This window comes from Trichosurus vulpecula, chromosome 4 (assembly GCF_011100635.1).
Source record: "Trichosurus vulpecula isolate mTriVul1 chromosome 4, mTriVul1.pri, whole genome shotgun sequence".
In the NCBI taxonomy this organism is placed as follows: Eukaryota; Metazoa; Chordata; class Mammalia; order Diprotodontia; family Phalangeridae; genus Trichosurus; species Trichosurus vulpecula.
Genome location: NC_050576.1, coordinates 95,523,164 through 95,545,515, shown reverse-complemented (window position 1 = coordinate 95,545,515; position 22,352 = coordinate 95,523,164). Strand labels below are relative to the sequence as shown.

The window sequence follows — 22,352 nt, the reverse complement described above, 5'->3', positions numbered from 1 at the left end:
AGAAATATTAGGGAGCTCATATCATTGAGTTATTTAGAGAAGGCTAACCTGAGTGTCTATGTGTAATTTTTCCCTATCAAGCAGCTTATAAGGTCATATAATTGAATGTCACAAAATTTCTATAGTTGGAAAGGACCTTACCAGTTATGTTGTCAAAGCTATCCAAAGTGCCCTAGAAAAGAACATGGAAGAACAGCAGTATTTCTCTCTATTGCAACCATCTCTGAGATAAAGCACTAGTACTAAAGACCATGGCCTTTTTAACAGATTCTTCTCTGTATCCAGTTTCAGGTAAAACTGGGCAGAGTAAATCTATTAGGCAAGGGGTAGTTAGCTTCCTCCTCGAGAAAGACGATAGAGTTAATCATGAAGAAATAATTAGAAGCTAGTTATTTAGATGTTGAAACAGATCAACACATGAGCAGAAATAGCCTGCTCAATGGTTAAAAATTTAAGAATTCATTAAACAAATGTGCAGTATCTTTCACCTGCAACTCAATGTGCTAGGTGCTGATTACTTGCTTCTACTCATTCATCTTTTCAAACGTTATTTAATTTAAATTACTAAAACCCTTAGCCCTAACTCTGATTAAAGCATATGTATCATTCAAATTGAGAATTATTTCACATATATGGGCCTGGCTATTCATTTCTTAACATAGAAACTCATTCTGCCCTACAAAAATTTTCACCAAAATAATGATTTTTGTAACTTTTGATGAAAATTTTGATCTCTTGTGACTAGGGAGTGATATATTAATAGATATTGACATAGCAGATATGACCATTTCTACCACATACCATATTTATCAATGAATGTTTAAAAGAATGAATGTACTTCAACTGTTCATTCAAATAGCCATTTTCATTATGGTGATTAAGATGCTTAAGTCAGATTAAGATTTTAGTTTATACTTATCTTTTTGAATATGATATATATGGTAAACAAACTATTGCGGAACAATGTTGAAGGATGCTGAAGTGATTTGACAATTCAGTAAAGTGAATTGAAACCACATAAGCAGCTTAGATATCATTTTTATGGTGAACAAATAACTATCACTTTCATATTCCATCTATCTTTTCCTACTTATTTATTTTAGTAGACTTATGAACAAATCTAAATTTCCTAGGTTAAGGAAAAAATGCATTTTCCTAGGAAGTTAAAATTTCAGGTCATCATATTGTGGACTATTATGAGCCTGGCCCCCCTCTCCATAGGAGATTTATTTGGAATAACATTCTGTTTCCACATTTTTAGCCATAAAATCCATGCCACAGAACCTTGTTCCTGATTCAAGAGAAATATTTTTTTCTGGACTACTCCTGGGGAGCTTGGACCTAAAGCTTTGGTAATACCCTCGCACCTTATATCAGAGTAAGAAATCCTGTCTCCCTGCATTTTCATGAAAGGAAAATGATTCCCAGTAATAACATATGACTAACCCAACTAATCATTTACTTGTAAAAGATCCTCAAGGAGATGCCACTTCAACTGATTACTCAAAAATAACTTGAATTTTTAATATATTCTATTTTGAATCAGAAGAGACAGCAAGATCCACCAACCCATCTCTCATCACATACCTTCAAAAAACTTCATACTAAAGCAGCATTTTTACTTTATAATCCAGTCATTCACTCATATCTTACTCCTGCTTGGTTTGTATGGAACAGGGGTGATGGAAGTATTATTTTCCCCTTGGGGCTTTCATAATAGCAAGCGAATTTGAAATTAATAGAATACTAAGGTAAAGGATGAATTTGAAAGTGATAGAAGTGAATATTGATTTCAGTATGTAGGCTACAACAAATAAGAGTTTGTCCTATAGTCTCTATACAGCCAAATCCAGATATTTAGGTAAAACAAATTTTTGCACATAATTTTCAAATTGGCTGTACTCATATATCAGAATATATCCATGAGACATATTACCACCCACTTGATAGTAAGCCTGTAATAAGCCTATTCTCTATCACTTATTCAAATTGATATGCAAGAGAGGAATCATGTTTTCAAAACAAAAATTTTACATTTTTTTCTTTATTCTTTTTCCTCGATCTCATCCAAGCCATGTATTAATAATTTGTTTTTTAATGTCCAAATATGCTTAAGAATAAAAAGTTAAAATGTTACATCTTTAAATTTACTTTTTGTTTGCATAGTACAGCTCTGAAATTTTCCAATTTTATTACTATTTTGTTGTGAAATGCTTGGCATTTTTATTTTATCTATCCATATTAATCGATCTTTTAAAACACATATTTTTGAACAACTGAAAACCAGAAAGATGAAATTCAGATATAATGTTACTTTCATCAGGATTATAATTCCTTTTCCATTGCTAACAAATAAAGGGTATCCCAAAAGTGTTAATCCAACTTTAAGCTAGTTTAAAACTGTACTATGACTTTTAGGACATGCTACAGAATAGCAAGAATCTCATTTAATTCTGTTGGTAAATCTTCTGTGAAATCATTAACTCTTGTACGTATAAGGACAACTGCATCATAGCCCAAAGAAGTAATTAAAGTTGCCAGGATAAACAGTTGTTTGTGTTTTTTTTATAAATTCACTCTAATGCTGTATCATTTTTAAAAGTCCATTTCTATCTGTTCATTTTTACAAAAGCTTAGATGACTTGCTTAGGTGTGGAGTGACCTTTGCTGCTAACATGGTGGTTGTGGATAAAGAGAGTACTATGAGCGCTGAGGAAGACTACATGGCAGATGCCAAAACTATTGTAAACGTGCAAACTCTGTTCAGGTACGTAGTTTAGAAAAACTAGATATAGTCTTTATGTAAGGTGATTTGGAGGTTAAAAATATCAAGTATTATACAATTTTGTGTATATGAATGGTTGAAGTAAGAAGTTAGTTTTCTGTTTTACTTTGCTACATCCAGCTAACTGGACTATACAGAAAATGAAGTCAGCATCTTGTCCTTGCTAATTACTGTACTCTATGCATCCAAATACATGCGCGCACACACACACACATACACACACACACACACTCACACACACAATTTTCATTGAGATTGTAATTCTTTTGGCATCAGGAAAAAATACAGAGAATTTTAAAAGTCTTAATGCAACATATACAAATGCACAGATATACACATACAAACATATATGCATGTATGTAAACACACACATGTCTATATATACATGTAAGCATGTATGTATATGTCAATATATTTATATGCAATTATATTTTAAGTGTTTTAATTTAAATACAATTTCAAATACTTTGAAACCAGAATTGAAGTTATATAAGCTTCCTGTTGATCAATTTTCCTCCTCTGAACTTTGTAGGTAATTTGAGACAAATTCCCTTTGCTAGCTGGAAAGGTGATTATTACATCACCTTATCTTTGCCTATATGTTGTCTTGAAGGTATAGTGGGATTGCATCATATTGAAAAATACAGTCAACCAGTCACAAAAATCACAAATCTATAGGCCTCAGGTTAGAAAATAAGAAGTCCACAAAAGTCCTCTGACTTAAATCTTCTTGGCCAGTCGCAATATGAGGTGTATCTTATAAGGCAAATGGATATGTGCATTGATTTATGCTACAATGAAGTTAATGATTGAGTAATCTTTGAAAGTAAAATCACTTATGTAGTAAATATGATAAAATTAAGAATATCTGAAGGATTGTAGAGTTATTTACAATGGTGATGATGGTTTTAACTGAACAACTTGCACAAGGTTGCCCTAAGACCAACGTCAGCAAGACGAGATATTATTAATAAGGTGGACCAGAGTTAAAAATGCAGCTTGATTTTATAAAGCTAACTGACTTAAACACATGTAGGTATAATCTTCTCTTTGCTAATTGCTGTGCTCCATGCAACAGAGTTTATTCAAACACAGGCTTTGATTTAGTTTTATCTTAGGTAGAATGAGTAATCATGAACAGATGCAGACATAAGTCAACTTAAATTCCTTATCTTAAAATTACAAGATCTAATTTATATGTATATAATGGCATCCAACTTATATATATATAAATATATATATATATATATTAATATTATGTTTGCTTTTCTGAGTATTTTGTGTTTGAGATAAACTTGTGTTTTCTATATCATGTGGGAGGCACAATGGCAAAGCAGTTTTTCAGAACTTCATTGACCTCATTCTCTATATAGAATCTTAGAGTTGAAACTTATTTTAGAAATTATCTAATTGAACCTCCTAAGTGATGGAGAAACTTTTCCACAATATACCTAACATCAAGATATCTAGCTTCTACTTGAATATTTCCATTGGCAGTGAACTTACTACCTTACCAAGTAGCCCATCCCATTTTCCTTGAGTTCTGTGTTCCTAGTCACAGTACCTAGTACTGTTGAATATGAAGCTTTTCCCCTTAACCAACTGTAAAACACTAATCTGTAACAATATCAAACAGCAAATTAGTAGTATTAAGTGTAATATTATTTCAGATCAATGCGATTTCAGTTTATACAAGAAGAATTTGACTATATGAAAATGATGCTTGTGACATACCATTAATAGGAAGTGTGCTTTGAGGTGTCTTTCTCTTTATTTTTGTTGTTCATTTATGTATTTTTTTAGATGAAATTACTAAAGGTAGTATTTTTTATTATAAAGTACTATATGTATTCATTACTTCTGGTCCCTGTAAACTATATAACTAAGTGGAATTTAGTTATCTTAGTTTGAGTCCCTACACATATTTATAATATTACTGCATTTTATTTTTTTTTGACTGTGCAGTTTTGACTTTTTTTAAAAATTTAATTTATTTAATATATTTAGTTTTCAGCATTGATTTTCACAAGAGTTTGAATTACAAATTTTCTCCCCATTTCTACCCTCCCCCCCGCTCCAAGATGGCACATATTCTGGTTGCTCTGTTCCCCAGTCAGCCCTCCCTTCTGTCACCCCACTCCCCTCCCATCCCCTTTTCCCTTCCTTTCTTGTAGGGCAAGATAAATTTCTACACCCCATTGCCTGTGCATCTTATTCTCTAGTTGCATGCAAAAACTTTTTTTTTGTTTTTGAACATCTGTTTTTAAAACTTTGAGTTCCAAATTCTCTCCCCTCTTCTCTTCCCACCCACCCTCCCTAAGAAGTCAAGCAATTCAACATAGGCCACATGTATATCATTATGTATAACCCTTCCACAATACTCATGTTGTGAAAAACTAACTATATTTTGCTCCTTCCTGACATATCCCCCTTTATCCAATTTTCTTCCTTGACCCCGTCCCTTTTTGAAAGTATTTGTTTTTGATTACCTCCTCCCACATCTGCCCTCCCTTCTATCATCTCCCTTTTTTTATCTTCTTCCTCCTTCTTTCCTGTGGGGTAAGATACTCAACTGAGTGTGTATGGTATTCCCTCCTCAGGTCAAATCTGATGAGAACAAGATTCACTCATTCCCCCTCACCTGCCTTCTCTTCTCTTCCTACAGAACTGTTTTTTCTTGCCACTTTTATGCAAGATAATTTACCCCATTCTATCTCTCCCTTTCTCCCTCTCTCAATATATTCTTCTCTGATCCCTTAATTTGATTTTATTTCTTTTAGATATCATCTCTTCATCCTCAACTCACCCTGTGCTCTCTGTCTCTCTCTGTCTCTCTGTCTCTCTGTCTCTCTCTCTCTCTCTCTCTCTCTCTCTCTCTCTCTCTCTATATATATATATATATATATATATACACACACATATATACACACATACATTCACATATATACATATATATACATACACACACACACACATATATGTATATATGCATATTCCCTTCAACTACCCTAATACTGAGGTCTCACGAATCATACACATCATCTTTCCATGTAGGAATGTAAACAAAACAGTTCAACTTTAGTAAGTCCCTTGCGATTTCTTTTTCTTAATTATCTTTTCATGCTTCTCTTGATTCTTGTGTTTGAAAGTCAAATTTTCTATTCAGCTCTGGTCTTTTCACTGAGAAAGCTTGAAAGTCTTCTATTTTATTGAAAGTCTATATTTTGCCTTGGAGCATGATATTCAGTTTTGCTGGGTAGGTGATTCTTGATTTTAATCCTAACTCCATTGACCTCTGGAATATTGTATTCCAAGCCCTTCGATCTCTTAATGTAGAAGCTGCTAGATCTTGGGTTATTCTGATTGTGTTTCGACAATACTCAAATTGTTTCTTTCTGGCTGCTTGCAGTATTTTCTCCTTGATCTGGGAGCTCTGGAATTTGGTGACAATATTCCTAGGAGATTTCTTTTTGGGCTCTTTTTGAGGAGGCAATCTGTGGATTCTTTCAATTTCTATTTTGCCCTGTGGATCTATAATATCAGGGCAGTTCTCCTTGATGATTTCTTGAAAGATGGTGTCTAGGCTCTTTTTTTGATCATGGCTTTCAGGTAGTCCAATAATTTTTAAATTATCTCTCCTGGATCTATTTTCCAGGTCAGTGGTTTTCCCAATGAGATATTTCACATTGCCTTCCACTTTTTCATTCCTTTGGTTCTGTTTTATGATATCTTGAATTCTCATAAAGTCGCTGCCTGGCCATGTTCCTACCCAACTTAATTATCCCTTGAGTTTTTCAGTGGGGTATGACTGCTTGTAGAGTAAAGAGTACTTTGTTCCAAGCCTGAGGGGATGCACTGCCACACCAGCACTCCTCCTTCCCCAAGAACCCCCAACCCGGACTGGACTTAGATCTTCAGCAGGCTCTGCACTCCTGCTCTGATCTGCCACTTAATTCCTCCCACCAGGTGGGCCTGGGGCTGGAAGCAACTGCAGCTGCAGTTCTGTAGCTACCCCACCTCTGCTTCCCTGGGGTGTTGGCTGAACAATGAACTCTTTTCACTCTGTCCCCAGCAGCTTTTCCCACTAACCTTCTTTGTTGTCTTTGGTGTTTGTGGGTTGAGAAGTCTGGTAACTGCTGCAGCTCACTGATTCAGGGCGCTAGGGCACACTTCACCCGGCTCCTAATCTGGTTGGTCCACATGGCCCACGCTGGGCTCTGCTCCGCTCTGTTCTGCTCCCAGGTCCGTTTGGGATAGACCTTACCCAGAGACCATCCAGGCTGTCCTGGGCTAGAGCCCTGCTTCCCTCCGCTATTTTGTAGGTTCTGCAGTTCTTCTTTCTTGTCTTTGTTTTTTGTGGGTTGATAAGTCTGGCAACTGCCACAGCTCACTGATCCAGGGCGCTAGGGCCCGCTCTGCTCAGCTTCTGGTCTGGTTGGTCTGTGTGGCCCACACTGGGCTCTGATCTGCTCCGCTTCACTCCCAGCTCCGTGCGGGATAGACCTCACCCAGACACCATCCAGGCTGTCCTGGGCTGGAGCCCTGCTTCCCTCTGCTATTTTGTGGGTTCTGCAGTTCTAGAATTGGTTCAGAGCCATTTTTATAGGTTTTTGGAGGGACTTGGTGGGGAGCTCACACTAGTCCCTGCTTTCCAGCCTCCATCTTCTCTCAGGTGTTGCAGTTTTGACTTTTAGCTAGTTCTGAATGATTTTTTTTCTTTAATTAGTCCAATTGAATGAGGTTATGCAAGAAGTCAGCCCAAATCCTCTTACCACTTCTTTCACTAGCTGCTGCTCTGTGTTTCTCTCTCTCCTGTTCATTTGTTTTTCTAGTGCTTTATTTTTCCCCAGTTACATGCAAGAAAATTTTCATCATTCATTTTTACAAGATTTTGAGTTTTGAATGTTTCTCTCTCCATCCCCTCCCCACTTCCTTTTTGCTTCAGTGTTCCATATAAGTAAATTATAGTTTCAACAGCAAAGGTGCAGTAATTGTTGAATAATTCTGGCATTTTTATTTTTATCGCACTGGGAGTTACAATGGGAAGCTGGTTATGCTTATAAATGAAATGCCAATAGCTGGGCTTTTCTTTTGATGAGCTATCTTTTCCTGAGAAATTCTTAGTGACTGTATAGGAAGATCTGAGCTCCCACAGTGCAAGAACAGCATTTGTATTCCAAGCCCTTTGCTTGGTTCCTTGTACATGGCAAGTAATACTTGTTGAATTATTGAATTTCATTGATTTATCCTCATGCTCTTAGTGATACAGGTAAAGTACTGACCTTGGTCCCATACTCAATTTTAGGAAATTAAGAAAAGTGCTATGCACTAGCAGTATTCATGTAAGAGCTGTTTTTTTTGGTGTTAATTACTTCAGTAATTATGGAAGAACTATGATATCTACCCACATTATTCAGATTACTTGTCTACATTGGCAGAATTCTAATATTTTGGCAAATAGCTGCTCAGTATTATTAATGTAAATCACAAACTCTATAATTTATTTGAAATTCAGAGTCCCTAAATATCTAGAATATTCTCTCTGTCAAAATCAGTCAAATTGATTCATCTCATAGATTTTTTTAAAAGTTTAAGTTTGAAGGGGTTTGAGAAATCATCTAATTCCATCCTCTCATTTTACAGATTAAATTAAGCAAGGTTTTTGATTACCTAATATGTGCAAAACAATGTTAGATGTTTGTGGAGACATAAAGTATAGATAAGACAATTCTTGGGGGCTAATGGTATATTATTCAGTAGTGGCCCTTTTCAAAATCCAGTAGTGTGAAGTATAGTTTGGACACAGTTATGTATGTTATGAAAACTTGTTAGCATATTGCGATAGTCCATATAGGTGGCAATGCGCATCTGTAGTAGAATGATTTCAGTAGAAATTAAGAGAAGAGGGAATGCATGAAAATGATATTTTATAGGTAAAATCAATATGACTTCATAGTTAATTGGCTATGAAAGGGAAGGAAGGAGGAAGAATCAAAGTTTAATAGATGAATATAGGAGTCTAACCATTGGTGGAAGATGCAAAAAGGAGTAGGGGGGTGGGAGATAAGAAACTTGACTTTGAATATGTTGAACTTGAGGTAAAGGAAGGCCTTCCAGTTGGAGGTGTTCTGTAAATGGTTGGTAATTGGAAATGGATTGAATTCAGGAAGGGGTTCAACAGTACAACTACAAATTTAGGAATCATCTGCATGAAGTGATAATTGAAGCTGTCAAAATGAATGCAATTGTCAAGAGAAGGAATATATTGAGAGAAGATAAGCATTGCTGAAGACCCATCCTTGCAGAACATCCACCTGAAGGGATTGGGAAGATGATGACTAGCAATGAAAAGAAAGCAACTATACTTATCCTTCAGTACAAGACCTTATCTTTTTTTTTTGTATGTCCACTCAGAATGGCAAATTCAATATGATGAAAGGGGAATTCATTATTATGCTCCTCTAAACCATAATTATTACAGACTTCCCTATTTCTGTGAGGATACCACTTTCCTCCTAATCACTCAGGCATATAACCTTAGACTCATTCTTTTTTTCAGAATTTCTTATCATTTTATTATATGATCATCTGAAAAATGTTCAGGAGACCATTCTAAGTATTTTAAACTTTGAAAACATTTTCAAATATGCCTCCAAATTTTCCACTACAAAATACTGTTCTATTAACAGGGAAGCACAGATTTTCACTAATATTAGCATAAAACTATATTTAGATAGATAGTTTAGAAGTATATTGAAATCCAAACGCTGAGGTACAATTAAGTAGCCTTCTCACTAATCTTTAATTCTCTTTTTGAATTGTATCATTTTATTTAATATTTTAGTTTTCAATACTGATTTCCACAAGATTTTGAGTTACAAATTTTCTCCCCATTTCTACCATCCCCCCCATTCCAAGATGGCATATACTCTGATTGCCTTGTTTCCCAGGCAGACCTCCCTTCTGTTACACCACTCCCTGCACCCACCCCATCCCCTTTCCCCTTACTTTCTTGTAGGGCAGGATAGATTTCTATGCCCCAGTTCCTATATATCTTGTTTCCCAGCTGCATGTAAAAACAAAACACTTCCACAATACTCACATTGTGAAAGGCTAACTATATTTCCTTCCATCCTATCCCATCTCCCTTTATTCAATTTTCTCCCTTGACCCTGTCCGTTTTCAAAAGTGTTTACTTTTCATTACCTCCTCACCCTATCTGCCCTCCTTTCTATCATACCCCCTTTTTTATCCACTTCCCCTTACTTTCCTGTGGAGTGAGACACCCAATTGAGTGTGTATGTTATTCCTTCCTCAAGTCAATTCTGATGAGAGCAAGATTCACTCATTCTCCCTCACCTGCCCCCTTTTCCCTTCCAACAGAACTCATTTTTCTTGCCACTTTTATGTGAGATAATTTACCCTTTTCTGTCTCTCCCTTTCTCAATATATTCCTCTCTCAACTCTTAATTTAATTTAATTTTTTAGTTATCATCCCTTCACATTCAACTCACCCTGTGCCCTCTGTCTATGTATATGTATATTACCTTCAACTACCCTAATACTGAGAATAGTCTCATAAATTACACACATCATCTTTCCATGTAAGAGTGTAAACAAAACTTTTAAACTTTAGAAAGAACCTTATGAATTCTATTACTTGTTTACCTTTTCATGCTTCTCTTGATTCTTGTATTTGAAAGTCAAATTTTCTGTTCAGCTCTGGTCTTTTCATTGAGAAAGCTTGAAAGTCCTCTATTTTATTGAAAATCTATATTTTTCCTTGGAGCAATATACTCAATTTTTCTGGGTAGGTGATTCTTGGTTTTAATCCTAGCTCCTTTGACCTCCAGAATATCATATTCCAAGCCCTTTGATCCCTTAATGTAAGAAGCTGCTAGATCTTGTGCTATCCTGATTGTGTTTCCATAATATTCAAATTGTTTCTTTCTGGCTGCTTGCAGTATTTTCTCCTTGACCTGGAAACTCTGGAATTTGGTGACAATATTCCTAAGAGTTTTCTTTTGGGGATCTTCTTCAAGAGGCGATTGGTGGATTCTTTCCATTTCTATTTTACCCACTGGTTCTAGAATATCAGGGCAGTCTTTGTTGATAATTTCTTGTCTAAGCTATTTTTTTGATCATGGCTTTAAGGTAGTCCAATAATTTTTAAATTACCTCTCCTGGATCTGTTCTCCATGTCAGTGGTTTTTTCAGTGAGATATTTCACATTGTCCTTCATTTTTTCATTCCTTTGGTTATGTTTTAAAACATCTTGATTTCTAATAAAGTCACTAACTTTCCCTTGCTCCAATCTAGTTTTTAAGGCAGTATTTTCTTCAGTGGTCTTCTGGACCTCCTCTTCCATTTGGCTAATTCTGCCTTTCAAGGCATTCTTCTCCTAATCGGCTTTTTGGAGGTCTTTTGACATTTGGGTTAGTCTATTCTTTAAGGTGTTGCTTTCTTCAGTATTTTTTGGGTCTCCTTTAGCAAGCCATTGACTTGTTTTTCATGGTTTTCTTGCATCACTCTCATTTCTAGTCCCAATTTTTCCTCTGCTTCTCCTACTTGCTTTTCCAAATCCTTTTTGAGCTCTTCCATGGCCTGAGACCAATTCATGTTTTTCTTGGAGGCTTTTGTTGAAGGCTCTTTGACTTTGTTGCCTTCTTCTGGCTGTATGTTTTGATCTTCTTTGTCACCAAAAAAGGAATCTAGAGTTTGAGTTTGAATCTGAGTCTGAGTTTGTTTTCACTGCCTGTTCATGTTCCCAGCCAACTACCTGGCCCTTAAGTTTTTTGTCAGGGTATGACTGTTTGTAGAGTAGAGAGTGCTTTGTCCCAAGCTTTAGGGCCCAAGCACTGCTGTTTCCAGAGCTACTTCTACTCCACCATCACCACAAGCTCTGTCACCACAGCACTTCTCCTCCCCCAAGAACTGCCAACCAGGACTACAAACCAGATCCAAGCAGGACACAGCAAGGGAATCTGCCTCTGTGCCCAGAAATCATTCCTTGTGCTCCTGCTCAGATCTGCTGCTAGATTCCTCCCACTATGTGAGCCAGGGACTCGGGAAGCAGCTGATGCTGAGCTCTGGAAGCAGCATCAGGAACTTCCTGCTGTTGCCACCACCATCGCTGCACCACCTCCACCACCCCCAGGGATGAGGCTTTACCACTCTAAACTTAATCCTGCAGTTTCCCACTAACCTCCTCTTTGGTGTATGTGGGTTAAGAAGTCTGGTAACTGCCACAGCTCAATGATTCATGGCCCAAAGGCCTATGGCCAGCTGACTGCATGTCTGATCTGTCCTGGTGTGGCCCACCGCGGGGCTGTGCTCCACTCCCAGCAGCTTGCAATAGACCCTTCCCAGTGACCATGCAGGCTCTCTTGGGCTGGAGACCTCTTTCCCTCTGCTATTTCATGGGTTCTGAAGCTCTAGAATTTGTTCAGAGCCATTTTTACAGGTGTTTGGAGGGATTTGTGGGCAAGCTTAAGAAAGTCCCTGCTTTCCAGCCACCATCTTGGCTCCACCCCACCTCCCAGACTCATTCTTGACATTTCCCATTACCTCACTCCCCATATCCAAACAATGTCTCTTTTAGTATCCCAAGTGCTTAGCATAATGCCTAGCATACAGAAGGCATATAAATATGTTTATTGGTTGATTGATTAAAAAAGGATATAATAGACATCTGCTATATGTAAAGTATTGATGATATCCATATAGAAGAGAGTGAAGAGCAGAGGCCCAAGACAAAGCCTTGATTTATCATATATACCTAAGTCTTAGATAATGATCCACAAACAAAACTGAGAAGAAGCAGTAAAAAGGTTGGAGGCATCTGAGGAGAGAACAATAGCATATAAGTCAAGGCATAAAAGAATATTAATGAGTACTTAGTCAACAATGAGAAAATCTGCAGTGTTCCAGAAAGATAAGGACTGAAAAAAGGCCATTGGATTTGGCAATTACAATATCGCGGGAAATATCAAAGCAGTTTTATCATAGTGGTGGGATCATGAGCCTAATTGCAAGAGGGGGAGAAAAGAGTAAGTATAAATTACTCTGTGACTTTAGCAGTGAAAGATGGGAGAGGTATGGGAGGATGGAAAGATTAAATGAAAGGATTGTTTTTTCTTTTTCCTTAAATGATGGAGCCTTATTTGAAGAAATTAAAGCCCATGGAATATAAATGGCTTGCCCAAGATCACTGGGGTAGTTAATAACAGAGCCAGAATTCAAACCCAGAACCCCAAATGCCTATCCAGTAATCTGAACAGTAAACCATGTTGCCCCTCATGAAGACTGAAATTCTAATAATAACCAACCTGAACATTTGGTTTTAGTTTTGTTAATTTACACTTATGTAAGAGGAGAAAGTGGCATCACTTACTTAATTTTTAAGATTTGTGTTGTATAGTGTTTTCTTACATTGCACTTACAAAAAGGGGGTCTGTCGTGTGGAGGAGGGATAATGTATTCTGAATTGGACTGAGATGATTTCTAATGGTCCATTCCAACTCAGAGATTCTATTAAATAACAGGTTTTCAGTGGCTGAAAAAAGAATAGCTATTTTTGGTGGGTTGCATTTGCTTCCATGCCCAGAATTTCTGAAGCCATTTAATGTGTTTTAGAAGAAATGTATCTAGTGCACTAAAATAGATTCTTTCAAATGCTTAAATGCAGTGTGTGTGTTTTTACAAAATCATCTTGGCATTTATAGTGGCTGGCACAAGCTTATATAATCAGGGAATACTGAACCAAAGTAATAGTACCCCAAATTGAATACAGAATACTTACAATAATAGCCAATAGTTAGTGGATTTGGGGATACTGTAAAAACATGATACTTTTATTAGTTAGGGACTTCTTAGGCAGCAATTAAGTAATATTTTTAAACAATGGAAAAATAAATATTCTCAAGTTACTCATATGAATTAGAGAAAAGGACAGGAAATCATATGAGATAGGAACGACCTAAAATTATTTCTTTTCTTTTTCTTATTCTGAATTTCTTCTAGATTTATAGATTCTATTTGCTTTGGCTATAAAGGGTTAGAATTCAGTGATCTCCAAAGATCATTGAATTGTAGTGCTAATACTCTATGAATTTATGAACAAGGTTGCTTATTGTCACCTTTCAAAGAAAAACAAGAAATTGTATTAGGAAATTTGATATTGACCTTATATGAGCCAATTCTTTAATGTTTCATCATATAAATTACTACTTAGAACTTTTGTTACAGTTAACTTAGTGTCCTTCTTAAATAGCCTTATCTCTCTAATACTAGTGGTTTTGCCAATTATGGCTAATGTTTAGATTTAATGTATATTATGTAATATGCATATATGTATGTATGTATATAATATATAAAACATACACACATACATATATACAACAGTACATATATACATACATACATGCATATATATATGTGTATACATATATATACATATATACATATATACACATATATACATATATATATATATACATATATACACGTATATATATATATATATATATATATAAAATAGTGTGGTATGGTGTATTGAGAGCTGGCCTCTGGGTGAGGAAGTCCTGGGTACAATTCCTACATCTACTTCTGATTAACAATTTAAAAAACTTCAAAGAAGTAAGGTAAGAGAAAAAAACTGAGAAAAGATTTTAAATGATTATCTCTATTTAAATTTTAAAATATTTATTAAGTAGCTGTTACAGAAAGGTCTCTATGCTGATCCCTGGAGATTTAAAAAAATAGCTAAAAATAAAATAGTCCTTATCCTCAACGAGCTTGTATTCTCTTGGAGGATATAGATATATACATAGGTCCTACATGGTAGGGAGTAATGATAGCAAATGAATAATGTTCAGCAAAAAAAAAAAAACATGAATAGGTAGGAGTCATGTTATGAATGTCCTTCACCTAATAAATTTTTGTTTTAATTTGGATTCACCACATTCATTTGTTTATTCTGCAAGTGTTTATTAAGAATCTACTATGTTCAAGGCACTGAAGAATACAGAGACAAAAATGGAGCAATCCATTCCCTCAAGTAGCTTATATTCCCTGGTATTCACCTAAAGAAAAATCAGCCACAGGAAAGAGCATTTAAAGATTTCTTAGTGCTCCTGAAAACAATGAATGACTAGGGGGAAATACATTTAATAAGTTCTTAACACTGTGTGAAGCATCATGATAAATGCTGGGAATACAAATAAGAAAGAGGCAGCTTTTGCTCTTCACTAGCTACCTTTCTAATTGTGGGATATGAGATCTCAATTATTGGACAGATTAACCCTTTATATACTTTTTTGTAGTTTATTCTCAATTGAAAGTACTATGGAGAGGTAGAAAAGGAACTGAACCTGTATTTTGGAAGTGTTCATGGCACATTATAATCAATAAATGTTATGCAATACAAAATAAACTACAAAGAAAACCTATAACTATTGCCACACCTCCAATACACACACAGACACACATGTGTGTGCATACACATGTGTGCGTGCGAGCGCACACACACACACATACACACCCCAAAACAAAACAATCTAAAACTAAGTCAAAATAGAAACACAGTGTTGTGGGGCTAGATTGTTATTAGAATTTGTTTTGATGAATTCTTCATTCTATACAAAATTACACATGTAAAATACATGTGTTAATTACTATGTCATTAAATATTCACTCCTTACTAGTATGTCTTCCCTAAAGAATCTAGTCCAGTTTCTCACTGCAAAAGGGTCAATGAGGCCTATGCTCATATTTGAATGTAAATTGCAACATAGCAACACTGCTTGCTAACACTTCAACTCTTATCTATGATGTGCTAAAAACATTCATGACATTTTCCTTTGGAAACTCTAATACTTCCTTGTGCCATCAAAGCAAAGATCAAAGGATTTCAGACTCCTCCACAGGATAATTATTGCATTTCTTGCAAAGGCAAATGAACGATAGGTGATACTAATAGAATAAATTACTAATCAAATGCCTATAGAAATAACTCTTAGTTTCAAACAGTCAACTTTTGCCCTCTAAACTCTAGTGGAAAAGATATGTAGGTAATCTGTTATGAATTCCCTAAACTTGTCCCCCCATTCCAAATTCCCTCTTTCTTTTGACTGTACCTTGGCTCTTCATCTTTGATTCTTCCCTTTTCTTACTTCACATGTGTAAAGGCAATCAATGAATGGGAAGGTCTTCCCCGCCCATTTGAGTGGGCTTTGGGGGCAGGGCTCTCAGGTTCCTGGGGGGAGTGGCTAGGACTGGAGCCCATGGTAGGCACCTGAGTTCTGATCCACGTGATGACATGAAGCCTGTGGTGGGAGGAGCTTGCTGAATAGTTGGAGCAGAGCTAAGAGGCAGTTGGTGAGAGCAGTTAAGAGCTGAAGGAGAGAGGAAGCAGTCAGCTAGCTGGAACACAGCTTGGAGATTGAGGCGGAAGCAGTGGAAGCAGCAGCGATGGTGGCAGGCACTACAAAAAAGCAGGACTGACCCTTGTGGAGACTGGAGAGTGCTGAGCAGGGGCTTGAGGGCCCTGGCTTTGGGTGGGGGAAGAACCAGTATGGCTTGGCTTGCTTCTGTAATGTTTTTCTGTGGCCTCCTGGTCACTATTGTGAGATGGACATACTGGTTTTGGAAGGTTCTTGCCAGGATGTCAAACTGGGGACATTGGTCCATGGGTCTGCTACTTTTGAGTTTCAATAAATGCTTTAACTCCTCTGCCTTCTGCTTAGAGAATTCCTTGTATCCTGCAATTCTGGACCATTCAGGCATAATCATTGTTATCTTTGAAGTCATGAATTCTGCCTTAATGATTTAACATGTTATTGAGTCTATCTCCACTTCTTCTCTTCAATAACTCTGTGGCATGGTGGAGAAACAGTTGGATTTGAAAGCAGAGAGTATGAGTTCTAATCCATGTTTGTTTGTTTGTTTTCTTTTTCCATTGATTGGAGTAGAGAGAGGAAGAAAAAGTATATTTTTATTAATTGAAAATATAATATTAAAAAATTTCTAGTTCAGCCACTCAATAACTGTGTGACCTTGGATAAATCAGATAATTTCAAGTCTCAGTTTTCTCATCTGTAAAATGAGATGACTGGGCTAATTTATTCAGGCCCAAATCACCTCTCACTTGATTATTGAAACAACCTTTGATTTGTGTCATTGATTATAAAGTTTATTCTACACACTGCTAGAAAGTGATTTTCCTTAAATGCAAACCTGATCATGTTTCTTCCCTACTCAATAAACTAATGGTTTGATAGTGCCTCTGAGATGAACTCTTCTCTTTAGCTTTTAAAGACCTTCACAGTCTGGCTGCAACTTAGCATCCTAAACTTACGGAAAATCATTCACCCTACTAAATTAATTGGTAGAACCCAAGTAACCTTTTCTCAGTTCCTCATTCTATTTGTGCTTTGTTTTAGCCATCCTTGGTAGCTGGAATGCCCTCCTTTCTTCCATCTACCTCATATAATCCCTGTTTTCAAAGTATAACTGAAGTACCACCTCCTACATAAAGCCTTTTCTCATCCCTCCAAATAGTAGTTCAGTCCCTCCCAAACTACCTTGTATTTAACTATATTGTATTTCTTTGTGCTTATTCTCTTTAAATTTATTCTCTGTATTCTTATACATGTACCTGCGATTTTTCCCATTCAGAGGTAAACTCCTTGTGAGTAGGGATTGTTTATTTTATTTATGTCCTGAAGCTCCTAAGTTTCTGGCACAAGGAAATCTCTTGAGGAATGCTTGTTGATTGCTTGATTGATTGATTAACTCTAAATGACCCATAAGGTCCCTTGAATACTCTAAATCTGTGACACAGTGATCTTCTTACTCTCCTAGGTGAGGAAACTTCAGGAAATAGTAAATAGTAAAATAACTAATATAATATCAGTAAATAGTTTAATATCAAATGTATTTAGGTATTTGCTACGCTTTAAGACTTAGAAATACATTTTTAAAGATTATAATTTTTTTAGTCATTCAAAATAGTAAATGTTAATAATGAAGTGATATAATGACAAAATGCAATAATAATTGGGCATCATGGTTAATAATTTTGAAATAGTTTTTGTAGCTAGATTTTCACTAGATGGCAGCCTTAGCTAATACTTATATTTCTTCAGATTAAAGCAACTTCTTTGAAAAACAGTTCATTACTAAAGAACAGAAATATCATTTCATGTCAGTGGAAACTATCATAATTCAACCCTTTTTGTGACTCACTGCAACTATTTGACTCATTTACACAATCAAATGTTTTTTTAACTGCCTTATATATTAGTGTTATACATTATATAACTACCTGCTGTAATCCTTTACTCTGATGAGTCTGTGGTTTTTATCCACATAGGTTCTGCATCTAATGGTGCAAAGTGTAATCCTTCCATGCTTTCTGTCTCTGTGAGTCTTATCAATCAATCTACCATTTAACAAACATGTGAGGTTTTTTTTGCCTTCCTCCTCCCTAAATCCCTTTAAAATTGTATACCCAGCATGGCAGGGGCTTTCCTCTAGATATTTTGACATTTTGTGAAAACCAGTGGAGCACATATGCTGTCCATTGATTACCACCTTGGTTATAACCTAGTCCAAAGAATGACATCGAAATGAACTAAAATAAGACACATGTCAAGGAAATGCTATGGATTTCATTACAGAAAGAGTCAATCAACAAAATAAATGTTTGTTAACCACTATGTACTAGGCACTGTAAGTATTAAGGAAATAAAGAAAGGCAAACAGAACAGTTTATTGTATGATAGTGATGCAAGAACAGGTTATTGTAACAACAAGTTATAGAGAGTTGATCCTCAAGGTGTCTAGTCTGATTGATTGTTGGAAATTATACACAGAAACAATTAAAACTCTGCAACTTATCATTAAAGTTTGCAAACATTTAACATTTGCCAATACCTAGAAGAACAGAGTCATAGGACCACAATTATATACCACAATCTATGCACCAGTTAAAAAATAAATAAAGTGAAAAGAAATTAGAATGTAATTGGGCTTCCAATGCTTGGGGATATTTTACTTGTTGCTGTCTACAGTGGTGAGATACAAGGTAAAATGATGCTTAGTTGGTGGAAATAATGCTTATACTTCACTATGGAATGAAATGAGGAGTAGATTTGGTTTCAGAATCACTTCAGAGAGAGACATGCATAGTTAAGTACATTCTTTGGGGGACACTCTTACAAAAAAAAAAGATTTCAGAAGCTCTCAACATAGAGGAGAAGCCAGGTTCTCGACACATTGCTGATTTTTCCAAATCTTAGCTCTTTTCACATTTCTGAAGAGCATCTAAAACCATGTATATGTCTCTCAGAAGCAACTCTGACTCATGACAACTTCATGAAGGTCCACAGTGAAATGTCCACATTCTCTTCACTAAATAAAAATTATTTAGAATCTACTTCTCCCAACTTGTATACAGCAACATGAAAAATCAATCAATTAATCAACAAATATATTAAGTACCTATTATGTGCCAGACATTGTGCTAAACTCTGGGTCTACAAAAAGAGGCAAAAGACTGTTCCTTGTCTTCCAGGTCCTTACAAGCCCTACGCCTGCTTGAAAACCTGGTTATGCCTATACTGCAAATAATAACTTCAAAATATCTTTGGGAATAAAAATAAATAAATAAATAGTGCTGAAACCAGAGTATCATCACATGCCTGGACATCATTATAACATGGAAAATTTTTGACTGTCATGAGAAATTTTGATTTTATTATTTTTTTAAAATAATTTGAGACTCAGGGTCATTTCTTCTGGATATTTGGCTGACTGAAGCCTGTCTCCTTTTAATATTAATCTTATCTGGCTAAAAACTGACTCATGGAATGATAGTATTAAGGGATGATTTATTTTTATTTTTATTTTATTTTTTTACATTCCTGAGATAAATCAAAAGAGCAGAAGAAGGGGATATAATGCTTAGAAATTTTTAATTAAACTCAAGAGGATTTAATTAACTCAATTTTTGGAAAGATCCCCATAGTTCTAACCTTTTAGTTTCTTTGCAACATATAAATCCCCCACTCTGAATTAGCACATTGTGAATTCTTTAAATGTATTAATTTTTGGAAATTCCATTTTTGCCTATAACTTTGTTTACTAAGTCATTCTAAATCAGCTCTTTAAATCTTAATGATAATATAATAAGCATAAGTTTATGATTCTGTTTTACTAGGCCTTTGTGAATGTTATAGCCTAAGAGGCCCAAATGATTGCTATATGTAAAAAAAAATTTCTGTGGTTTTCTGACATAATTTTTGTCTCTATAAAAGCTTCATTAGAATCCTAATCATTGTTTAAAACATAACAAAACTTAGGTCTAACCTCTATAATTTCTGTGTTGTATAGAATTATACCTATGTGATACCTTATGTGATAGAATACCTATCACTTAAATTTCAATGTAATCCTTTTTCCCATTAAATATTGATTCATAAAATTCTAAGAACAACTTTTAAAATTGGATGTCACCATAGTAAATGACCTTCAGATTATGTGGAATACCAAGCTCTCAAAATATAAGGACTTAGCAGAAGGAAACCAAACCATTTGGAAATAAGATGAAGTAGCTTTCATGCTGGTTATCTTGTCTGTCACTGGTGCCTTTAGTGAGCCTAAACACGATGAATTCTCTTAGAACTTTAATTCAGTTACAAAAAGCAATCATTTTCTCCATCTGTGCAACATGAAATAATAATTGAACAATATAATTTATCCCAGGTTGTTTCTATCTGAAATTCATATAGTATAAGTTGAAAATGGAAAGAGTGTAGTTGATATTAATATCATACTTTATGATTTATGAAGCATTTTATTTCACAAACTTATGAGATAAACTACAGGCATGAGGCAGATGAAGAAACTGAAAAACATGGAAAATATTTGGCTTGATTGAGGTTATATAGCTAATAAATGACAGAAAACATTATAAACTCAGGCTATCTGACTCTAAAACCAATGTGATTTTTCTCAAAATATAGCTACCTCTCCAGATACTTATGCTTTACAGAGAAATTGAATGGCCTATGGCCTATTCCATGTTCATCTGTTTAAACACACTTCTTGTATACAGCCTTCTCTTCTTATTTCAATGAAAAATGACTTTTTCTAAATATCTTTGTTTGAAATAAAATAATTTATTCATTAGTGTCCTATACTTATTCTCACCATGCATTGTACTATAATTATTTTTGTAATTTTCTTAATCTCTTTATAGTATCATGTGTTCCTTGATGGCAAGAACCATGTTTTATTTCTTTTTGCATCCCCTATAGCTTGTGTATTACCTTATACATCATATTCAGTAATATTAAATTCCAGTACTGAGTATCTATATATTAAATTACTCATAACCTTTGTTTTCCTTCTTTCTTGATCTACTAGTATTATAAGTATTTAGTTACTTATTGCAATCTTGTCTATTTATGAAACAATAGATGGAATACAAGTGATTTCATGACACTACACTCTAATAACTCTACTAAAAATGATTTAATACTTTTTGGGAATGGAGGTGGGAATGCTTCATTGATTGGCTAAATTGAGATTATTAGACTGCGGACCTTCCGTTGTTCCACATTGTACATAGTACAAACTCTATTACTAATCTGACTCCAATGTATCTTTCTAGCTTTATTTCTTTTCTTAAAAAATTTTATTTTAGACTCAAAGGCCAGAAAACAAATATAGAATAGAGAAAAGAAAAAAATATCATAAACTTAAATATCGAAACTTAAGTATAAAGCAAGAAAGAAAAAAGCATGTCACGTGCATAGCAGAATGCAAGAGAGGATTCAAAATATTTAACAATGGATTTTCATTTCAAGAAAGCCTATGATAAATAATACATGCTGTGTTGAGAATTGTCCATCTTTTCTTTGCTTCCTTGTGAGTTCTCTTTTGTTCTCTGCTGTGTACTTTTTTTTACTTTGTTCTATTTGTTTTCCCTCCCCCCACACCCAAAGGCTACAATAAAGTTTGGATATGTGTGTGTGTGTGTATGTGTGTGTGTATGTATATACATATATATGTATATATATACACATATATATACATATACATATACACATATGCATATATACATACATGCATACATATATAGACATATACTTTCTCAAACTTAATCTACTCCTGATCTTTGTTTCTATATTTGTGCATCTCTCGTTTCCTCTCCCTCCTGATTCCTCTACTTTAATTCTACCAACTACCTTGCCCCACTGCTACTTGCTTACCCCACTCCAAGGATCCCTTTCCTATCTTCCCATTCCTATAAATCCAAACGCCCTTCATCTCCCTTTTACCTATTCCCTCATTGTTCCCTCTAAAGAACTTCCTTTATCCTACCCCACTGTCTATACTCCTACGATTTTATTTCTTCTAAATTTAGAATACTTTTATACTGTCCTAAATATATACATGTTGTTCCCTCTTAATCCCATTGCCCGTGAAAGTAAGTTATCCGAACTACCAGCACTCCTCTCCCATCTAATTCCTCTTTATCCTTTCTTCCTTTTGTACCTCT

General features: G+C 35.3%; 1 protein-coding gene across 1 annotated transcript in view; it reads left to right on the top strand.

Annotated features, from left to right (window-relative positions):
* LOC118846793 (potassium channel subfamily T member 2) overlaps nt 1-22,352 on the top strand; it is a 143,009-nt gene that overhangs the window by 93,694 nt on the left and 26,963 nt on the right. The window contains exon 12 of the mRNA XM_036755518.1: nt 2,633-2,767. Within this exon, the coding sequence (XP_036611413.1) occupies nt 2,633-2,767 (135 nt within the window). The remainder of the gene's footprint in view (nt 1-2,632; nt 2,768-22,352) is intronic.